General features: G+C 36.5%; 1 protein-coding gene across 5 annotated transcripts in view; it reads right to left on the reverse strand.

Annotated features, from left to right (window-relative positions):
* The window catches only part of eya4 (EYA transcriptional coactivator and phosphatase 4), a 54,582-nt gene that overhangs the window by 785 nt on the left and 33,816 nt on the right, over positions 1-19,981 (reverse strand). Inside the window, exons 6-22 of one of the 5 annotated variants that reach the window (XM_052594594.1) lie at positions 18,245-18,294; positions 16,745-16,863; positions 14,661-14,729; positions 12,756-12,833; positions 10,513-10,579; positions 10,189-10,331; positions 9,934-10,077; positions 8,974-9,047; positions 7,775-7,952; positions 6,606-6,742; positions 6,426-6,509; positions 4,422-4,511; positions 4,234-4,292; positions 3,883-4,043; positions 2,977-3,091; positions 2,768-2,889; positions 1,794-1,894 (exon numbers count right to left, since the gene is read on the reverse strand). In XM_052594594.1, the coding sequence (XP_052450554.1) occupies positions 1,794-1,894; positions 2,768-2,889; positions 2,977-3,091; positions 3,883-4,043; positions 4,234-4,292; positions 4,422-4,511; positions 6,426-6,509; positions 6,606-6,742; positions 7,775-7,952; positions 8,974-9,047; positions 9,934-10,077; positions 10,189-10,331; positions 10,513-10,579; positions 12,756-12,833; positions 14,661-14,729; positions 16,745-16,863; positions 18,245-18,294 (1,791 nt within the window). Of the gene's footprint in view, positions 1-1,793; positions 1,895-1,950; positions 2,052-2,767; positions 2,890-2,976; positions 3,092-3,882; positions 4,044-4,233; positions 4,293-4,421; positions 4,512-6,425; positions 6,510-6,605; positions 6,743-7,774; positions 7,953-8,973; positions 9,051-9,933; positions 10,078-10,188; positions 10,332-10,512; positions 10,580-12,755; positions 12,834-14,645; positions 14,730-16,744; positions 16,864-18,244; positions 18,295-19,981 lie in introns of all 5 variants that reach the window. The other 4 variants (XM_052594591.1, XM_052594592.1, XM_052594595.1 and 1 more) reach the window with 4 other exon arrangements.

Here is a 19,981-nt window from a genome sequence, read left to right on the forward strand (position 1 = left end):
TTTCATTTCTGAAAACGAGATGAGAGATCGAACAGCCAGATCACACAGAGAAAACCCAGAATACAAAACAACAGCCTCTCAATACTCACACTCTTATACTACAGTGGGTTTATAAAGAGTTTAGTAAAGCATTTACCAACACTTTTTATCCAGATCAAAAACATTAACACTTTACAAAATGTTTAAATTCGTTAACATAATTATACATTTGTATTTTTTTTAATCATTACCGTATTTTTTTTTAAATCTAGCTAAAGGTTCATCTTAATTATACTACAGTTTATTGTTAATGCATGACAGACAAATTTACAAATTGTATTTTCATTTAATAGTAATGTTGTTTTAATATATGTAGAAATATAGAATCGATTGCATTAATTAATGTTAACAAATTGAAATTTATTGTAAAGTGCTATAAGTAAGTGTGTGTGTGTGTGTGTGTGTATGTATATATGTATATATTCATATATAATTTTAATTACTAATTTTATATATTGAACTATATTTTAAATAAACCATTCACAAAACCTTCAACTTAGCACTCTAAAATCTTGTGAAATTAAAAACGCTTTTAATTAGTGCTGTTAAATGATTAATCGCGATTAATCGCATCCAGGATAAGTTTTTTTTTTTACATAATATATGTATGTGTACTGTGTATATTTATTATGTATATATCAATACACACACGTGCATGTATATATTTCAGAAAAATGTGTTATGTTTATATATTAAATATATTTATTTATAATATAAATTGTATGAATCTAAAAATAGACATGGAAATACTTTCAAAATATATACTGCATGTGTATTTATATATAGATAATAAATATACACATCACACGCACAAATACTATACAAACAAAAACTTTTATTTTGTTTGCGATTAATCGCAATTAATCGTTTGACAGCACTAATTTCAATATATATTTTTTATTTATTTATCTTTTGCCTGTTCAAATGTTTGGGGTCTTAAATGTTTTTGAATAATGTCTCTTATGCTCACCAAGGTTGCATTTATTTGACCAAAATATAGTAAAACAGTAATATTGAGAAATTGTTATAACTTAGAATAACTGTTTTCTACTTGAATATGTTTTCAAATGTAATTTATTCCTGTGATGGCAAAGCTGAATTTCCAGCACACATTTCTCCAGTCTTCAGAAATAATTCTGATATGCTGTTTTACTGCTCAAGAGACATATATTTTATTAATGTCGAAAACAGTTGTGCTGCTTTATATTTATTGTGGAAACTACAACATCAGAAAGTGCAATTATGTGAAACCGATATCTTCTGTAACCATGTATGCAGTGAGTTTGTTTTACGGTCACCTTTGAACAATTGAATGCATCCCTGATAAATAAAGATTTCCTGACCCCAAACATTTGAACAATAAATGTACACAAACTTGGTTTAGAAATCCTAGAACGCAAGTATTCAACTGGGCCTTTAGGTTCAGCATCTCAGCAGATCATCTACAGGAGGTTAACTTGACTGATCTCAGACTGCAGGAAACTACGGATGTGATTAGATGCCTGTGACCCCGGAGAACCTCCGTTGAATAGCTCTGTTCTAGATGGCTTGGGATCTGAGAAAGAAAAGCTGGTCTCAGATGATAAGAGGCAAAAAGCAACCGCTACAGACATCCACATGGAAACTACAGATGAGGAAATAAATGAAGTGCACAAGCTGCTGATCAGTTTCATCTAAAGCTCTACAGCACACACAGGCAGGAAGTCCAATCTGAGAAGCCACACACTGCTTCCGGTTCACCTGCGGGTCGTTACCTTGGCAGCGGCCTGCTCCTCTTCCACACCATCCCCAATTACAACATACACTACCTTCCTGCCAAATCTCTGCATTATGCGCTCAAAGCAACTCTCTTTGCCTGCAACATAAACAAGGTGACAGGTCAGAGGCTTGGGGTCAGACGGGAGATTTTACCTGGCTTGCTGCATGCTCCTCATCGCGCCCATCGCCAATCACAACATACGTTATGTTAGTGCCAAACCTGGATACTATACGTTCAAAACAGCTCTCTTTACCTGCAGAAACAAGGCATAGCTCAGAACTCATCCGGTTCGCTCCTGGGGTGAACAAGCAAAAACCTGTTCACGGCAATGTATGTGTTTTCTTTTTCTTTTCGTTCTCATGAGAAACAATTACTGTTTAAATAGGGCTTTTTTTTTATCCCTCAGTAGTTTATTAATTCATTGTTGGTTTGATTGTATTTAATTTAAATTTAAATTCATTGTTATATATTTAAGTTTTAGACATTTTAGTTATGTATTGACTTGAACCAATTCACATGGCCAGGGTTCAGGTTTACATTTAAAGGAGGCCTTGAAGGAAGCAGTTGTAACTATATTGGTTAAGCAACATATCAGCTCAAAAAAAGGGTGTTTCGTAATAGAGAGTGGAATAAACTCATTGTGAATGAACACGGCTGTTTATAAAGGAGCGGAACGAAAGAATAATTTAACCCTGGAAGATGATGACAGGTCAGCAAATCCGAATCAATTCCACATGATCAGACAGAGTGAATGTGGACGTTACGACCAGGTCATCCTGATCTGTTTTGATTTATGATTTAATGCAACAATGTGAGCCAAAGCATGTTCCGCACAGACTGAACTCTACATCACCCTTGATTGCAGAAATGAAATGCAACAGTTCAATGAAATGGAAATAAACAGTTCAACTCAGTTTGTATGATAAACTCAAGACAAAGTCTGCTGTATGGACCGGTATCTGAACTCACCTATTTTGGTTGCGCTGTAAATGTTTTCAATTGGAAACGCTGAGCCCAGGCTATACAACAGCACTTTAGCCAGTGCAGGTATTAACTGTGTCGTTGTCACCAAAACGTTAACACAGTTACTCCTGGGCAAGAGAGATAGAGATTGTGATTTGTTTGCTGTGTTAAGCTATAGTTCTCAATGACAAAGAAAGCTGCATACAGAGACGGACCTGGAGCTGATGATTGACAGGGACTTGAGTGCAGTGGTCAGCCAGGAGTCCGTGAGAGCCTCAACTTCTGCCCTCAGCTGGAGCCACGCCTCCCTCTTAGCCGGTCCCAGCAACCCTGAAATAGATCATAAACAAAACACCATATTCATAAATGTAGTGTATATTATGGCATGAAACTGGGGATACTAATGGGCACAATCTGGTTCACTAATTAGGCAGAATTTGAATGTTAAACCATGAAATTATTAAAATATCACTTTAAAAAAAATAAGGATTTGACAACATTTGAGAGCATTTTATTAATACAATATATAAAAACACTGTATTTACATTTAGACTGGGAAATCACCACCGTTTTGGTCCTTTTCTGTCTTCCTAATAACGTTTTTACGTTTAAATCATTTCAGTGTGTTATGTTTCTCTCAGAACTGGCTGTGTGTTGTCCCAAAAAAAAATCTTATCACACAATGAGGTAAAACAAATATATTCTATACTGTAATAAAGGCTATGTCAATTAGAAATGGCTTACAAATACATTTCATCTTTATGAAAAGTGTTTATTCTCCTCACATTTTATCATTTAAAATGTTTTACATTATATCATCTTCTTCTTTTTATTCAGTTACAGCAATATCAAGGCCTTTATCCATATTAGGGATTTCCTGGAATGTCATAAGTCCTGTTACTTCTGTGATGCATATGTAGAATTTCTCCACTCGAACTGAACTGAACAATGTAGTTAAAAATCTAGGTATGTATTGGATCATGGACTAACTGGATCATTTCATCCCTAATAAATACTATAATCGTGTATATAAATAATACTAAATAACACAGCTATGGAGATTTAGAATTAATCCTGTAAAAATGACTGTGACGATATTTCAACTTGTAATAAGATTTTACCTCCAACATTGTTTTTGTAAGAGCAGTACAACTCTTTGACTCTTCTGTATCGGAAAGCTAACTTCCTCATCCAGTCGACTCCGCCCCTAACACCTGTTGCTAGGCAGAGACTTGCGCTTGTTGCAGCTGCATGGAAGCCATCAGTGGCAAAACTGTAAGTACTGTTGACAAAAACAATAACAATCTTGTTTAACATACAAGCAAAACACATATTCAGACAGATTTAAGGACATATTTTAAGACTTTTTGTGTGTTACAGCTGAATGAGTAATGGTTATCTGTAAAATAATAGTTTGAAATCGAAGTTTGAATACGGTTAAATCAATCAAATCATTCTGATGATAAACTCACCTGAGGTCCTGTCCGTTATCATCTGAAGAGGCGTCATCAATGTGCACCTGGTCACACTCCTGTCCAAACACAGTGGGGTTACTACTGTTAACCAGCAGGGGGCCACACAGTCATAGAGACACTCAGACTGGAAAAAGACTGAGGAAACAATTAAGACAAAGGGGACAAGAGGAGAGCAGTTTGCTTACCTCTAGATCATTAAAAAATAGATGTGTATCAGCAAGATTGAAGATCATCTCCTCCATTCTTAAACCAAGAGTCACAGCCAAAGGAGGGTCCTGAGAATTCAAATGATAATTGTTAGGATATTTTACATGACAACATTCATCACCACCACCACCAGTAACAAACCGAACATAGTTAAACATTTTCACAGCTGTTGGTGGGACACTGTATGCATTTTTTAAGATGTCATGGACACTCCTAATTCAGAGGCTATTCCAGAATTGTGGTAAATCCATAATGTTTGGCCATATTTAAAGACAGCTTTGAATCGATTTCAGAGAAGACAATCCCAGAATGCATTGCAACAAGCTCAGCTCAGTAAAACTTTTCCTCTAGATGGCAAATGGAGCCATAGTCAGTGTAAAGGCAGCTATAAATGTAAATGATTAATTATATGTAAAGAACAAGTTAAGACGGAAAATAACCTTGAAGTGCACATAGAAAAAATTCAGTATACAAAAATGACGATTAAATCATTGCATCCATCAATAACATCATTTAGATTTTTTCTCATCATTGATGACATCATTTTGAAAACTGAAAATTCAGTGTAAGCCAGTAAAAGAAGAATTAATAACATAAGAATTTTCATTTTAACCCACATATTGGAGTTCTAAAGAATTATTATTATAGAAACCAAACTCTAAATGTGAAAAACTATCAAAATACACACCCTTCTTTCTTTCTTTATAAATAAATAAATATTTCTGGCTCGATATGAATATTTCAAATTCACATTTTGCTCAGTAGATAAAATGTTCCACTTTTCCATCAAATAATGACAGATACTACACTTGTCTCAGAACGTCAGACGCTCTCACCCTTCAAACCACACACACACACACACACACACACACACACACACACACACAGTGAAAGAACGAGAGAGGCGGAGGGCACCCAGCTGTAAAAATCATCATATGTGATGGAGTTTGTTGGCACAGAGTTGATTGGCTGAGACAGTGAACGAGAATAGAAAAGCACACACACACACACACAGTTAATGGCAAAACTGACAGAGATTGGAAATGATGATTCAACTGTTTGAAAATGTTTAAAATTAATCTAAGCATACGTTAAAAAATAATTGAGGCCATTTTTTTTCAATCAAAATAAACAATTCAAGACATATTGGCGTAGAGCTGCTTTTCCCACTTTTGAACTCTTGAGGTTCAGTAATTTCACAATCGTTTCAGTGATTAATCTACCGGTGTGTGCTGGCACTTGAGCTTGACAGCATGTGCAATGTCTCTGACGAGAGTGCCTAAGAACGGAGGGTTTTCATCGTCACAGAGCCTGCAGAAATAGCCCCAGAGCCGTGAATAGCCACAGCTGTCTCTATGTCTCTCACCAACTGAACGACAAGAAATGAGGGAAGGTGTCAGAAGAAGACTGACGCTTCACACTCCTTGAATCTGGCTGTTACAGTGCCAAATCTAACAACTCCGTTCTTCTGCGCTCTGCCTATGGAAGAAGTGCACAGCTGTGGGAGACCTGATATTGAGTCAAGATTCCAAATGTATTACTGCATTATGGAGATATACACACGAAAATATTTTTTCTAAGTTGTCAGTAAAAAATGATTGGAATATGTTTTACAAAAAATACTAGGAATTTCTGAGTGAAAAATTTAAATATTAAATCTTAAACTTTTTTTTACTGTATGTGTTAGTTTTTTTGAAGGAAAAAAAACTAACCAGTGCATCTAAATGCACTTCTAAATGTTGCTAACTATCAAAAGATGGCTCATTGTAAAAATACAATAAAGAATAAAACTGAACTGGCATGACACTTAAACTATTTATGACTATTATCAGATAAAACAATACTAATTAAAGCATTTACATTCCCTTCCATATTGTCTGCTTACTAAGAATAATCAGGACTCACAGGAACACTCTCACTGTCACTATAGAAGAGGGAAGTGTGTTTTAATATGTGTGCATAGTACATGTTTTTGCACTCACCTTGCCGTACTTCTGTGCATAGGAGCCCGTGAGGAGTGAGTGAAAGACAATAATTGTCTCATCCAGATCCCAAACAAACACCCTCTGTAAAAACACGTTTGATCTCAGTACACAAACAGTGATGACACAGGGATTATGTAGTGAGAGGATGATCTATCTATCTATCTATACAGTACATGCCTCAAGATCACTGTCAGGTGGTGGGGAGGGGTTGTTCTTTCTGCCCCGCCCCCTTGCTTTAGCCCCACCCCCTCTGCACGCCCGGTCCTCCATCTCCTTGATTGGCGTGGATGGGCTCTGCCCCGCCTCAAACTCACCTTGCAAAAGAGAACCAAGAAATATTTATGATACACATCAAAGCTACCTAAAAGCTTACTCACTGGCTTGAATATGTAAGTTTCTGCTGTAACAAACATTGACACCCAATCAGAATCTATCCTGCTATTGTAAAGCAGACGAGACGAGCGTGCACTTAGAATAAACAGACGATATCATCCGGTGGAGTGGATGCTAATATAGTTACTTCCATAGTTATCTTTAAAGTTATCACTCTTGGTGTGAATGGGGTTTAATACTTTATCCCCCAGTTTCACAGACAAGGCTTAAGCCTAGTCCCAGACTAAAATGTAAGTCTGAGCCATTTCAACTGAAAGATATATGGGCTATAGGACTACATTCCTGTAAATCAAAGAAATAAAGATAATACTTTGCTGTCACAGTATTTCTTTTTAATCAGGGATTGTATACGTGGATCTAAAACAACAATGTTTGAGTTTGTACATTCTCATGTCTGTTTTTTTTATTTAACAAAAACCATGTTTTACATAAGTATTGAAAGTGGGAAATTGGCACATCTGATAGAACAAAATGTTTTTGTGTCTATGCGTGTGAGCAAACCTTTATTGTAATGAGCTTTGCTGTACAGCAGCCAAGCTAAATCACTGAAAAATGCAGTTTTAGGACCCCACTGAATTTTGGGCCTGCTGGACAAAACCCCCAATCACCATCGCTCTACTAACATAATCAACAACTACAGTACACGACACCTCCGTGCCAAAAGCCCAGTAACAGAACATTCTAACATCCGTTCTAACTTTCAGTTGCGTCATCTGCTGCTCTATTGGAATGATTAACTTTAAACTTGAATGGCAATGATCCCATTTTTTGACAGATAACGGATAACAGTAGAGATGTTTAGGAGGTAAAACTTGTTTTATACACTTGGTTAAGAACACTGCCTCTGCAAAAACTTCCATGATGCTAGGGGGTTTTGCTAGATTCAAAACAAGGTGTTTTAAGGAGTTTTTAGCTCACTGTTATGCGATAGCTAGGATGTTCTGTGCACTTACCTGGATTCAGGTCAGTTGCTTGGCCTGTCATGATGGGGGTGGAGTCTTGCAGCTGATAGCTGGAGACAGAACCTGTGCCGTCCAATGAGCTGTTAGATGTCATGTAGGAACCGTAGGAGGAGGTGGAGTAATACTGAGCATACTGATTCTGCCCAAAAGCTGCATAGGAGGGATATTCCTGCAACAAACAAACAAAATCCAAATAATAAATATTCATTTATTTATTCATTGATTACAAATACAGTATAAATCCAACACAAAACCAAAATCTGACCAGAAAGCAGACAGGGTATTTTTAAGTGATACATAAAAATATACATGATGCAATCACACATAATTATGCAGTTAATGTAATAAAAACATTTTTTTTGTTATGGTGGTGTGATGTCACATTTTTGCTTGTTGTTTTATAATGTTTGAAGCCTGCTATTGGGGGATGTCGTCACATGGATGTTCAATGAACTTTTTTTTTCTAAATCAATAACAGTGGAAATAACCAATAGCTTTTTTGTAGCCAGTGTACAGTAGATCTACCCTACGAAATAAACACTGGAGTGTTACAACTTGCCCACTTCCCTCTATAATTTAGTAAAGTGTGGAAAGAATATAGGTTTTATGTTCCTAAATGAATGAATAAGAAAGGGAGAGGGGGTTTATCAGGGGAAGAATAAAGAGAAAAATACTTCAAGTAATAGGACAGGAACACAGATTTCTGGCTCATCCACACAGAGCTTTTTATCACTCCCTGATTTCTCTTGTATCTTTGAGAGAGTTTAACATGTGCAGACACAGAAGGATCTCTTACGGGAGATGACTCTAAAACTGTCACTGACTCACTCGCTCAAGAACATGAGCGCTGCAGTAAAATGCTCTCGGCGAAACTCCACTACTGCTTTCACTCTCTCATTTCAGCCTAATTCCGCTTACTCCTTCATTTCAACCATCGCCAGAACCTCACTTTGTTTACACAGCTAAATTCATCAGTGGGAGTCTAAGTGTAGTTGGGTCCTTTTCATTGGCAGTGCTTTTAATCATAAAAGTTTAGGGAAACATTAAGTCCTAAAAGCATAAATTCTCTCAGATGAAGGATGGCGATCTGTTCTTAAGAGGCCTGGGCTGTTTTAAAAAGACTCAATCGTTTGCTGAACTCTGACGTTATTGGTGCATGTGTGTGTTCATCTGTGCACATGTGACCGTACCTGCTGTGTGGTGAAGTTGCCTGGATTGGAGTTGTTGGATGTGTAGAGACCAGGAGAGGTTGTGAAACCTGACCCTGCTGAGGGAGAGAAAAGCCAGTGTGAGTCAACGACTAACAGATCGACTCACCAAAAAGTGAAAAACCCATAAGTGAAAATGCTGTCCTTTATTACTATCATGCTGTTCCAAACCTGTATGCTGTTATTTTTTCTGCAGTACACAAAGACACACAGACACACTAGTATTTTTGAACAATTGACACAGCACTAGCAATACAACCACAGTTTATAGGGACCATAGGCTGTCAAGCATCAAAAAGGACAGGAAAAAGCACCAGTTATTATTTTAGTATTATTTATACAATATTTAATATTTTGTTCTTTTTACATTTTATTATTTTAAAATCATTTATTTTTATTTCAGTTTTTATTTCAATTGACAAAATGTTTTTAATAGTTTTCGTCAGCAATAACAACACAGATAATCACATCCAGAATTCAAAATAATAAATTGCATTTAGTTACATATGTTAAAGCAAATCAAATGGCATCAAATCTTAGCTAGATGCAATCACATTTTTTTGCAAAAGACTTAAATCATTTATTCCTTTTATTGTGTTTTTTCAGATCCTAGTCATATGAACTGCCGTTTTATGGCAATAAACAATATTTTCGGTTCTCCAAAAATGTTTAATTATTGCTTAAGATACGTAAAATGTTTAAATATACGTACCTTAAGCAATAATTAAATATATAATCTCAAATATTGATAATATTTTTTTTTAAATTGATTAACTGCTCCTTTAAATTACATAATTTTAAAAAGTAATTAGCGGATCTTACAAGTGACTGTTATTTTTGTCACATAACATCTGTATCTTCTACTGTGTACAGCATTTTAGGCTGTACAGTATTGTTAATATAGTTACAGACACTTATGCTTGGCTGCATAAACATACTCACCTGGCATCTGATAGGGTGAATATGCTGTCTGTCCGGGCTGAGGAGTGGTAAATCCAGGGCTATAGCTGAGCCCTGATTGGAGGGTTGATTGGGTTTGTGTCAGCCCTCCTTCTGTTTTTATACCTGGCAACATCACCCCCAAATCTGTAGCTCAAGATCAAGAGAGTAGACCTGTCAGTCAAACTGGATTTATACTAAAGGCTCTTTCACATGAATCAAATATGCTATTATAAATGCAAAAGGTAAAAGACCCACCATAGGTGGAGATGCCGTAGGGTGGAGTAGTTTGAGAGTAGGGCGTGTAAACTGTCGACTGCTGCATGCTAGTGAACTGTGATTGGCCCGTGTAGGCCGACATGGGAGGAGCCACGGAAGTAGACAGGATGTGGGGGTAAGGCCTGCCAATCAAACGCAAAATCAAAACATTCAGCTTTCATTTGATTAGATCAAAGGTCATCTGCCTTTTTGACATCAACTGCCATTGTTAATTTGTCTGGTTCATCAGTGTGTTGACCCCAGTGAAGATGGTTAAATGTTTTTGCATTTACATTTATAAATCATAATGTGTCTGTGTCATACTTTGAGGGGTAGAGAGGAGGTGAATACTGGTGAGTCGGCCGAGGGCTGAATCCACTGCTGCTTATAACTACATCAAAAAAAAATAAAAAAATAAAGAAATCAGTTAGAGAGACTGAATCGTTTTCACACACAATGGTGCGCACACACACACTTTACTGGGATGTATCAGCAGTCAGTACTGCACGTCAGTTGTCGTTGGACTAAATGTGTAATTTATTACATATAACAACCATAAAATAAAATGTGTGCAGGACTTCTTCCATTTAAAGAGATTTTGCCAAGAGCCTTCAATTTAAATCCACTAACACGCACAGCTCACACTTTTGATTGACAGCTCACAGTCTTTCTCACCAGCTGGATTCAATTTAAGAAATAGCAGAAAAAAAATAATAACAGGAACTATTCTCTCAAAAATCTTCTTTCTACATCAAAGAATGTCCTCATTTCCTTCTCCTGCCTTCCTTCTCTTTCTCTTTTCTGCTTGAGATGCAAAATCAAAAACTAATTTTGGCATTTGCTTGTCATAATTCCCTTCCTGAGCTGAAACGTTTCCCAGTCACAATCATCACTATTTTTGACTTATTTTTCAGAAAAAAAAACTTTTAGTTTTAAACACACACACGTTTGTTTTTGTGAAAAGTGGGGACATCCCATAGGCGTAATGGTTTTTATACTGTACAAACTGTATATTCTATGGCCCTACACCTAACCCTAACCCTCACAGGAAACTTTGTGCATTTTTACTTTCTCAAAAAAACTCATTCTGTATGATTTATAAGAGTTTAAAAAAATGGGGACATGGGTTATGTCCTCATAAGTCACCCTCTCCTTGTAATATCTGTGTCATACCCATGTCATTATACAAAGTTGTGTCCTGATATGTCACAAAAACAAGAGCACACACAGACACACACACACACACACACACACATATACTGTATGTATATATATATATATATATATATATATATATTATATATATATATATATATATGCAAAAGTCTTAGGCCACTGGTATTTTCACCAACAAAAAATGGTTTTAAATCCGCTATTTCTATGTTTTTTCTATGTGTGTCAGTGGTAAAAATCAGTTTACATTATCAAACATTATTTTTGCCTTTAAATGTAATAATACAGTGAGATTTTTTTTTTGCACAAGGAGTCTGACTGCAGCCAGACAGACTCAATCCAGAAGAACTGTGGCAATTCTTCAAGAAACCTGCAAAGCTACAGTACTGTGCAAAGTTTTAGGCACTTGTGTAAAAATACTGTAAAGTGAGGATGCCGTCAAAAATAAAATAAATAGATTTTATCAATTTACTTCTATTAACTTAACTAAATTTAATCAACATTTGGTGTGACCACTATATACATAAAGAAGCTTTTGTCCTAGGTGCACTTGCGCATTGTTTTTCAGGTAGTTTTGCAGGTAGGTTTCTTGAGGTGTTTTGGAGACATCGCAACAGTACTTCTGGATTGATTCTGTCTCGGTTTGTTCTATTTCTTTATGTCATTCCAGACATGAAAAGTAAAAAAATGTACCAGGTACCAGGTACTGTACCCAGTGGAAAACCCCCCAAAAGTGAACCATACCGTACAATGCAGTGGAAAAGCACTGCATTTTAAAATAGATATACTCTTTAGCCTTTATAGATATTTTACAGATGTAGTGAAAAAAAGCTTTTATAGAGTATATATTTATTCAAGCCCAATTTATTTATTAATAGCTTTATTACAAATGAGTAAAACTATATGTTCATGTTTTTTTCATTAACTCATGACCTTTTCATACTTAAAACAAGAAAAAAAAAAATACTATATATGGGTTTTATATTCCCTGAAAACAGGTCTGACTTACCTAGTAAATCTGGTCTTAATAATCATTTTTACTGGAAAAATAAGAACGAACATGGTTTTGTCTTCTCTATAGAGACATCACACTGTCAGCTCAAGCAAGGGCCTCAACCTTCTCTGCAGGGGAGCGCATGGACAGAGGGTTTCTCAGTCTCTGAGTGCATGTGTGTGTTTGTGTGTGAGCACATTGATCTAAATAAAGAGTTTGTGGCTCTGATGACGTTATCTCAAGGGCAGTACAAAGATTGAGGGCTCAGAGCTTTCAGCAAGTTCCCAAGCGGGATTACAGCAAGCATTTTGAATGCAATGCATGTGAGCGTGCGTGCGCGCATGTGTGTGTGTGTGTGTGTGTGTGTGTGTGTGTGTGTGTGTGTGTGTGGATGTCTTACCTGACCCAGTGTAAGTGTCCAGCCCAGTGTCTCCCGCCGAGCTCACAGTCTCACTGCTGTTCAGAGGCTCAGACTTAACTTAAAGAGAAACCAAGAAAGATATAAGGTATACTGTCAGCTATCAAACTCCTCTCAGACCTCTCAAAATCAAACAAACTCAGAAAGTACTAAAGCAAACCTTCCAAAGCACTGTACCCAAACACTCACACACGTGCTATCATAGACAGTATGTACAGTATTGTTCAAAATAATAGCAGTACAATGTGACTAACCAGAATAATCAAGGTTTTTAGTATATTTTTTATTGCTACGTGGCAAACAAGTTACCAGTAGGTTCAGTAGATTGTCAGAAAACAAACAAGACCCAGCATTCATGATATGCACGCTCTTAAGGCTGTGCAATTGGGCAATTAGTTGAAAGGGGTGTGTTCAAAAAAATAGCAGTGTCTACCTTTGACTGTACAAACTCAAAACTATTTTGTACAAACATTTTTTTTTTCTGGGATTTAGCAATCCTGTGAATCACTAAACTAATATTTAGTTGTATGACCACAGTTTTTTAAAACTGCTTGACATCTGTGTGGCATGGAGTCAACCAACTTGTGGCACCTCTCAGCTGTTATTCCACTCCATGATTCTTTAACAACATTCCACAATTCATTCACATTTCTTGGTTTTGCTTCAGAAACAGCATTTTTGATATCACCCCACAAGTTCTCAATTGGATTAAGGTCTGGAGATTGGGCTGGCCACTCCATAACATTAATTTTGTTGGTTTGGAACCAAGACTTTGCCCGTTTACTAGTGTGTTTTGGGTCATTGTCTTGTTGAAACAACCATTTCAAGGGCATGTCCTCTTCAGCATAGGGCAACATGACCTCTTCAAGTATTTTAACATATGCAAACTGATCCATGATCCCTGGTATGCGATAAATAGGCCCAACACCATAGTAGGAGAAACATGCCCATATCATGATGCTTGCACCTCCATGCTTCACTGTCTTCACTGTGTACTGTGGCTTGAATTCAGAGTTTGGGGGTCATCTCACAAACTGCCTGTGGCCCTTGGACCCAAAAAGAACAATTTTACTCTCATCAGTCCACAAAATGTTCCTCCATTTCTCTTTAGGCCAGTTGATGTGTTCTTTGGCAAATTGTAACCTCTTCTGCACATGCCTTTTTTTTAACAGAGGGACTTTGCGGGGGATTCTTGAAAATAGATTAGCTTCACACAGACGTCTTCTAACTGTCACAGTACTTACAGGTAACTCCAGACTGTCTTTGATCATCCTGGAGGTGATCATTGGCTGAGCCTTTGCCATTCTGGTTATTCTTCTATCCATTTTGATGGTTGTCTTCCGTTTTCTTCCACGTCTCTCTGGTTTTGCTCTCCATTTTAAGGCATTGGAGATCATTTTAGCTGAACAGCCTATCATTTTTTGCACCTCTTTATAGGTTTTCCCCTCTATAATCAACTTTTTAATCAAAGTACGCTGTTCTTCTGAACAATGTCTTGAACGACCCATTTTCCTCAGCTTTCAAATGCATGTTCAACAAGTGTTGGCTTCATCCTTAAATAGGGGCCACCTGATTCACACCTGTTTCTTCACAAAATTGATGACCTCAGTGATTGAATGCCACACTGCTATTTTTTTGAACACACCCCTTTCAACTAATTCAACTAATTGCCCAATTGCACAGCCTTAAGAGCGTGCATATCATGAATGCTGGGTCTTGTTTGTTTTCTGAGAATCTACTGAACCTACTGGTAACTTGTTTGCCACGTAGCAATAAAAAAATATACGAAAAACCTTGATTATTCTGGTTAGTCACATTGTACTGCTATTATTTTGAACAATACTGTACACTCCACAAACACATGCAGTATACCATCGTTCTTCATACTTGGGGCAGTGGGCGGGGTACTGCAGCCCAGCAGCCAATCAGCCGTGTTTAGAATTGTCATGTTCTCTCCTGGGGGCGGAGTCAGATGTATAGTGGACTGTATTACCCAGTTATTTTTTTTATTTATTATAAATTTAGTACATACAGGTAGACCCAGAAATATATGGACACTTACATCACACTTAAAAACACTGAATGTCACTAGATAGCATTTATTGTATAGATTTGTTTATAGTAATATTAAAAATAAATAAATTTATAATAACATAATTTAAATTTATATATAAATTATCATTTCTATTAATATAAGCACATTACTATGAAATCATTTTTAAATAAATTATAAATATTTACCAATATTTTCAACACTTTTCAAACAAAACTATAAGGCATTTGTTAGGTTTTAAATAACAAAACAACAGCTAAAGTGTTCAAAATGAAGACTAAATGTACTCAGATATTTATTGGTTGTCAAAAATTTGTGAAAAATTTTAAGAATTACATCTGTGGTTACTCTTCTAGGTTAGGTCCACTGATTTCTTACATTAACTAAAAGTTGGTTAAAAGTAATTGCAGAAATTACAAAGAGATGTTAGTACTTAAAGTTTTTTTTACAAATCTCATTTTGATAGATGATATTTTGTTATCCAATACAATATAATTCATGAATTTTAAATTTGACCTAAGCGTCCAAATAGTACATTTGGTGGCCACTGTAAAATGTAAAGTTCTATGTAAAGTTCTTGTATACGAACTGATAACATTTCACTAATGGCAAAGAGTACAACCATTACTGAAAAGTAAAACATTTTATTGATTCCCATAGAATTCCATTATAATGAAATTCACTTTCATTAAAACAAACATTTACCAATAGTGCAGCCATCGTTCCTGGTGTTCTCATAACAAGAAATGACTTCATATAAATAATTAAAGGTTTCCAAAACCATATTTTGCCACACTGAGATTATGACAGCTCTGTCAAAGGCGCATTTGCAGAAAAAACTTCTTGAATCAGTGTGTGTGTGTTTGTGAGGGAAAAAGCGAAGTCCTCTAAAGTAAGATGAATGAGGCTTCATTGGCAGTGGGATTCATGTTGGGATGTGTGTGTGTGTGTGTGTGTGTGTGGGTGGTTGTGTGGGCGGCTTGCGTGTGTGTGTGTGTGCATGGAGTGATTCAGTCTAGGCTGTGAGCTGATGAGGTAGACAGAGGAGAATGTTGAATATGTCGTTGTTTTGGCAGAAGCACAATCCCAGTGTGTGTGTGAATGTGTGTGTATGTCAAGCTGTTAAAATCATTAGCTGAGCTCTAATCTAAATGATTTACTGAGTTCTGTTGCTTTTACCCTCTCAGACTTCTGCTATTGTTTTATTCCACTACATGTCAAAAACAGATGAGCTCACACACACACACAGGGTCCCTTAACTTCTCTACCTCTCTTGTGTAGCACACAGTCATAGCCATACATCAAAGGTTAGCTTGCTAGGGGTGTTGAGAGTCTATTTAGCCATGTGTATGTTTGCCTAACGTCCTCTCTTAAAACGTTTGTTCAGCGTTTTCCTCAAGGAGAGAAAAGCGAGTGAGCGTGTGTTGACATCAGAGAGAAAATGAGAGTTTAAACGCAGGAAATAGTTTGCTGTGCACCAGGCTCTTGCTGAAACACGCACAGAGTAGTGCTGGAAAACGTTTCAGCACAAAAACGCTTGTACACATACACGCTTTCTTCTGTGTTAATTAGGCCTGTATGCAGCGTTTGACCTTTGAGGTTAGTGTGAGCTCAGAGCATCTTGACACACGCCACTAATCCACCAAACCCACTTTGGATGGCACCAAAACCACCAGAACAAGAAACACTTTATCCTTGCAATCCGAACATCACACACCACGACTGAACCCTGCTTTCAATTACTGCAAGAAACTCAACAGCGATGAACGTGGAGTGCACTGCTCCAAAGCTGATTTCCTGTACTCAAAGCAATGCTGTGGTTGAAAGGCCCTATTTATCAGCTAATATGTTGCTCGTTCACTCATGTATGCTCGTAATTTCTTGCTTGCTTGCTCTTTGATTTGTCGTTCTTTCATACCTCCGTTTCCATTGGTCGTGATGTTGTTGCTGAGGATGTTTTTGTCCAGTTTGGATGAGCCGTCACTGCCACTGTTAACAGAGTGCTGTGGGTCTGTTAGATCCTGCATGTCCAAGGCCCTGTAACAGAAAAAAAATTGATCTTTAATACATTTACACTAACATTCAGAAACCAGGAGTTGGTAAGAATTCTTAATATTTAAAAAAAAAAAAAAGTATTTTATGTTCCCGCAATTCTGCATTTATTTGATCAGAAGCATGGTGAAAACAGTAATATTCTGAAATAACATTTCAATTTGATATGGCCATTTTCTCTTCTAATATATATATTTAAAATATATTTTATATTTCTGGCATGGCAAAGCTGAATCTTAAATGCATCCTTGCTAAATAAAAGTATTAATTTCTTTCAAAAATTAAAAATCTTATTGACCCCAACATGACCGTAACACTCACTAACCAGAAAATGTGAGCAAAAACATGCTTTGGCATTGTAAGATTGTATAATATATCCCCCGTTCATGTGTCAAACCATCTGATAAAGAAAATATCTGTCCCAACTTGTGCATCTTCTTAGAGTTTTTACCTCAAAAAAGCTGGAAAGCAGTTTATCTAGGTCATGTTTATCTAGGATATAGTTTTCTTTTCCTTCAAAATTCCATGTAGTGACACATTTATGGAATATTAGCTCACTCCCATGAAAATATGAGTAACAAAACCACAATGTATCTTCTTGTTACTATGTTAAACAGCCTGCAATGTGAATCAAAACTGCCTAATGTTCTCAATCTCAAGAATATTTTAATATATAAAACTACACAAAATACTATTGCATGCAGTAAGAATTTTTTTAATTAATTTTTTTGCATTTTGCTATTTGGACAATGAAATATTGTTATATGAAGTAAATATATTTTATTGCAATATTATGGCAAATAATAAATACACAAATACATAATCATAACCAACAAATGTTTAAATACATATATGCTTTATTTTCTTTATATATAATTGTTGTAAAAATTAAATAAGAAATTCAGTGTCAAATTATTATTTTAAGTACAAAAGTAGTATTTCGTATTCCATGCATCCCTCCATCCCTGAACTACAACAATACACCCCCCCCCCCCAAAGAAAAGTTAGTTTTGCATTGAAGCATTTAGCAGACACTTTAATCCAAAGGACAAATGAAGAAAGACAGCTCATAATGTAATGTCAAAAAGAAACAGAGCTGCTCCTTTTTCTCTGTTTATAGCATAAACATCTGCATGACATTTCTGAATGCATCCCAAAGTACACAGAGCTCTAACACACGTTTTATTCAGGTGAAGCAGTCTGCTTTACACCCACTCACACACAATGACTTTACCATCCCTCTTTCTTTATCTCTCCCTCTGTCGTTATGTGTATGAAATCACTCACTCCCACAGTTCACTGTCATGGGCACTCATAAATAACACCCTAAATGGATTCCAGGGGAGAATATGTGTGTTCACTTTACCTGTTGTCTACTGGGTCTGGAGCATGGGAATCAGTGGTAGATTTCTTCACCTGTGCAAAGACCAGAGCAGACAGTTGATGTATTAGCTTCTCATTCAGTGGATGAAGAAAGCATTGCAGTCTCAGTCTGAAAGTGATTTTTCAGGCATTTGCTCATGATTTTTGAAGCTACTTTTGCCATTTCAGCATGATTATTTGCTCCATTGCATATGCTGTCCACTGAATGAGAATATGAATAACAAAAAAAAATCTCAAAACATTCAATATTACAAGCTTACAAAACTCCTCAGTAATATACATAGCAAAAATCTTTCTGTCTTTCTCTCATACACACACATAAAATACTTTCTTTCCTATCTCTGGCAGTTTATCTTGGTTCTTACTCTCTGTCACGCTCAATATTACTCAATACGGAGTTAATAAAACCACGACTGCAACTTTCCTCTTTGAATTTGTCCTTGTGATCAACTCTCTCCAAATCTTCTGATTTTCTTTCTTTTTTTCTTACTCTCAAGGACACCAGTCAAAACCGCCTTATTCCTACTATTTTACATTCACACAGAAACTTAACTTCATGTTTACTTTTTCATGTTTTACACTTGAATATGTATATGAATATTAAAACACAACGTACTGTAAAACAAAAAGGAAGGATCAAAGAGTGCCACAAGTCTATAAACTTCTCACAATCGATTTACACGGTTCTCCCCTCCCAAAACTGCTCGTAGTCATCTGGGTCTTAATTGAAAACACACATGCAGACCTGTGTGTGAGCACACATGCACATATACACGTGTGTGTCAGATGTAGCGTGTGCTTTTGGGGAGAACGCTTGGAGTGTGCAACCAGCAACTCATATTCACACACATACACTACCTTTAATAAATCTGGGGTCAGTAAGACGTTTCAGTGTTTCTGAAAGAAGTCTCTTATGCTCACAGAGGTTGCATTTATTTGTTTAAAAATAAATACTTTGAAATATCATTAATTTAAAATAACTGTTTTCTATTTTAATATTTTTTAAAAATGCAATTTATTCCTGTGATGCCAAAGCTGAATTTTCAGCATCATAAGTCTAGTCTTCAATATCATATGATCCTTCAGAAATCATTCTAATATACAGTGTTATTGCTGATTCGACCAATGACCCTGGAGTATTAAACCTCCTCTCAGAAATGTGCCTGTGGTTTAGGCTCATCTCTCTGGTTCTGGGTTTTGATTTGTGCCGAGGATGGACACACTCATTATGGTCCCCTTAAATTAGCCGGACACATTCAGGGACAGCAGGTGATCGTACGCTGCTCTAAGCCTACTGTAAATCTCTCTCGGACTGTAACTACTTCCTTGTCCTGCAGCATCTGTGCTCTTAGAGCTGTTAATAGCGCATTTGAGAGCAGCCCAGCAGGATCCAGCTCCCAAAGAGGCCTGATGGTGAACAATGATCTAAGACCGTTTAACTGTGCGCCGTTTATGGATTTATGAAGTGAAATAAGTAATTCTTTGGCAGGCGGTTAGAAAAGCAAGTACCAAAGGTACCCCTGCTGAAAAAAATAAAATACAATTATAAAAATATTAAGCCAGCCCAAGCTGCTTTGCCAGTCTTGACGGGTATAAGATGGTCTCAACAATAATTTTTTTTTCTTCTCTTGGCTAGTTAATTTTTTTATGTGAACTGACAACATTTTCAATGGTCCTACCACAAAAGAATAATATATATTCAATGCTTGGTAGATCATTT

Source organism: Carassius gibelio, chromosome B23 (genome assembly GCF_023724105.1).
Source record: "Carassius gibelio isolate Cgi1373 ecotype wild population from Czech Republic chromosome B23, carGib1.2-hapl.c, whole genome shotgun sequence".
Taxonomy (NCBI): Eukaryota; Metazoa; Chordata; class Actinopteri; order Cypriniformes; family Cyprinidae; genus Carassius; species Carassius gibelio.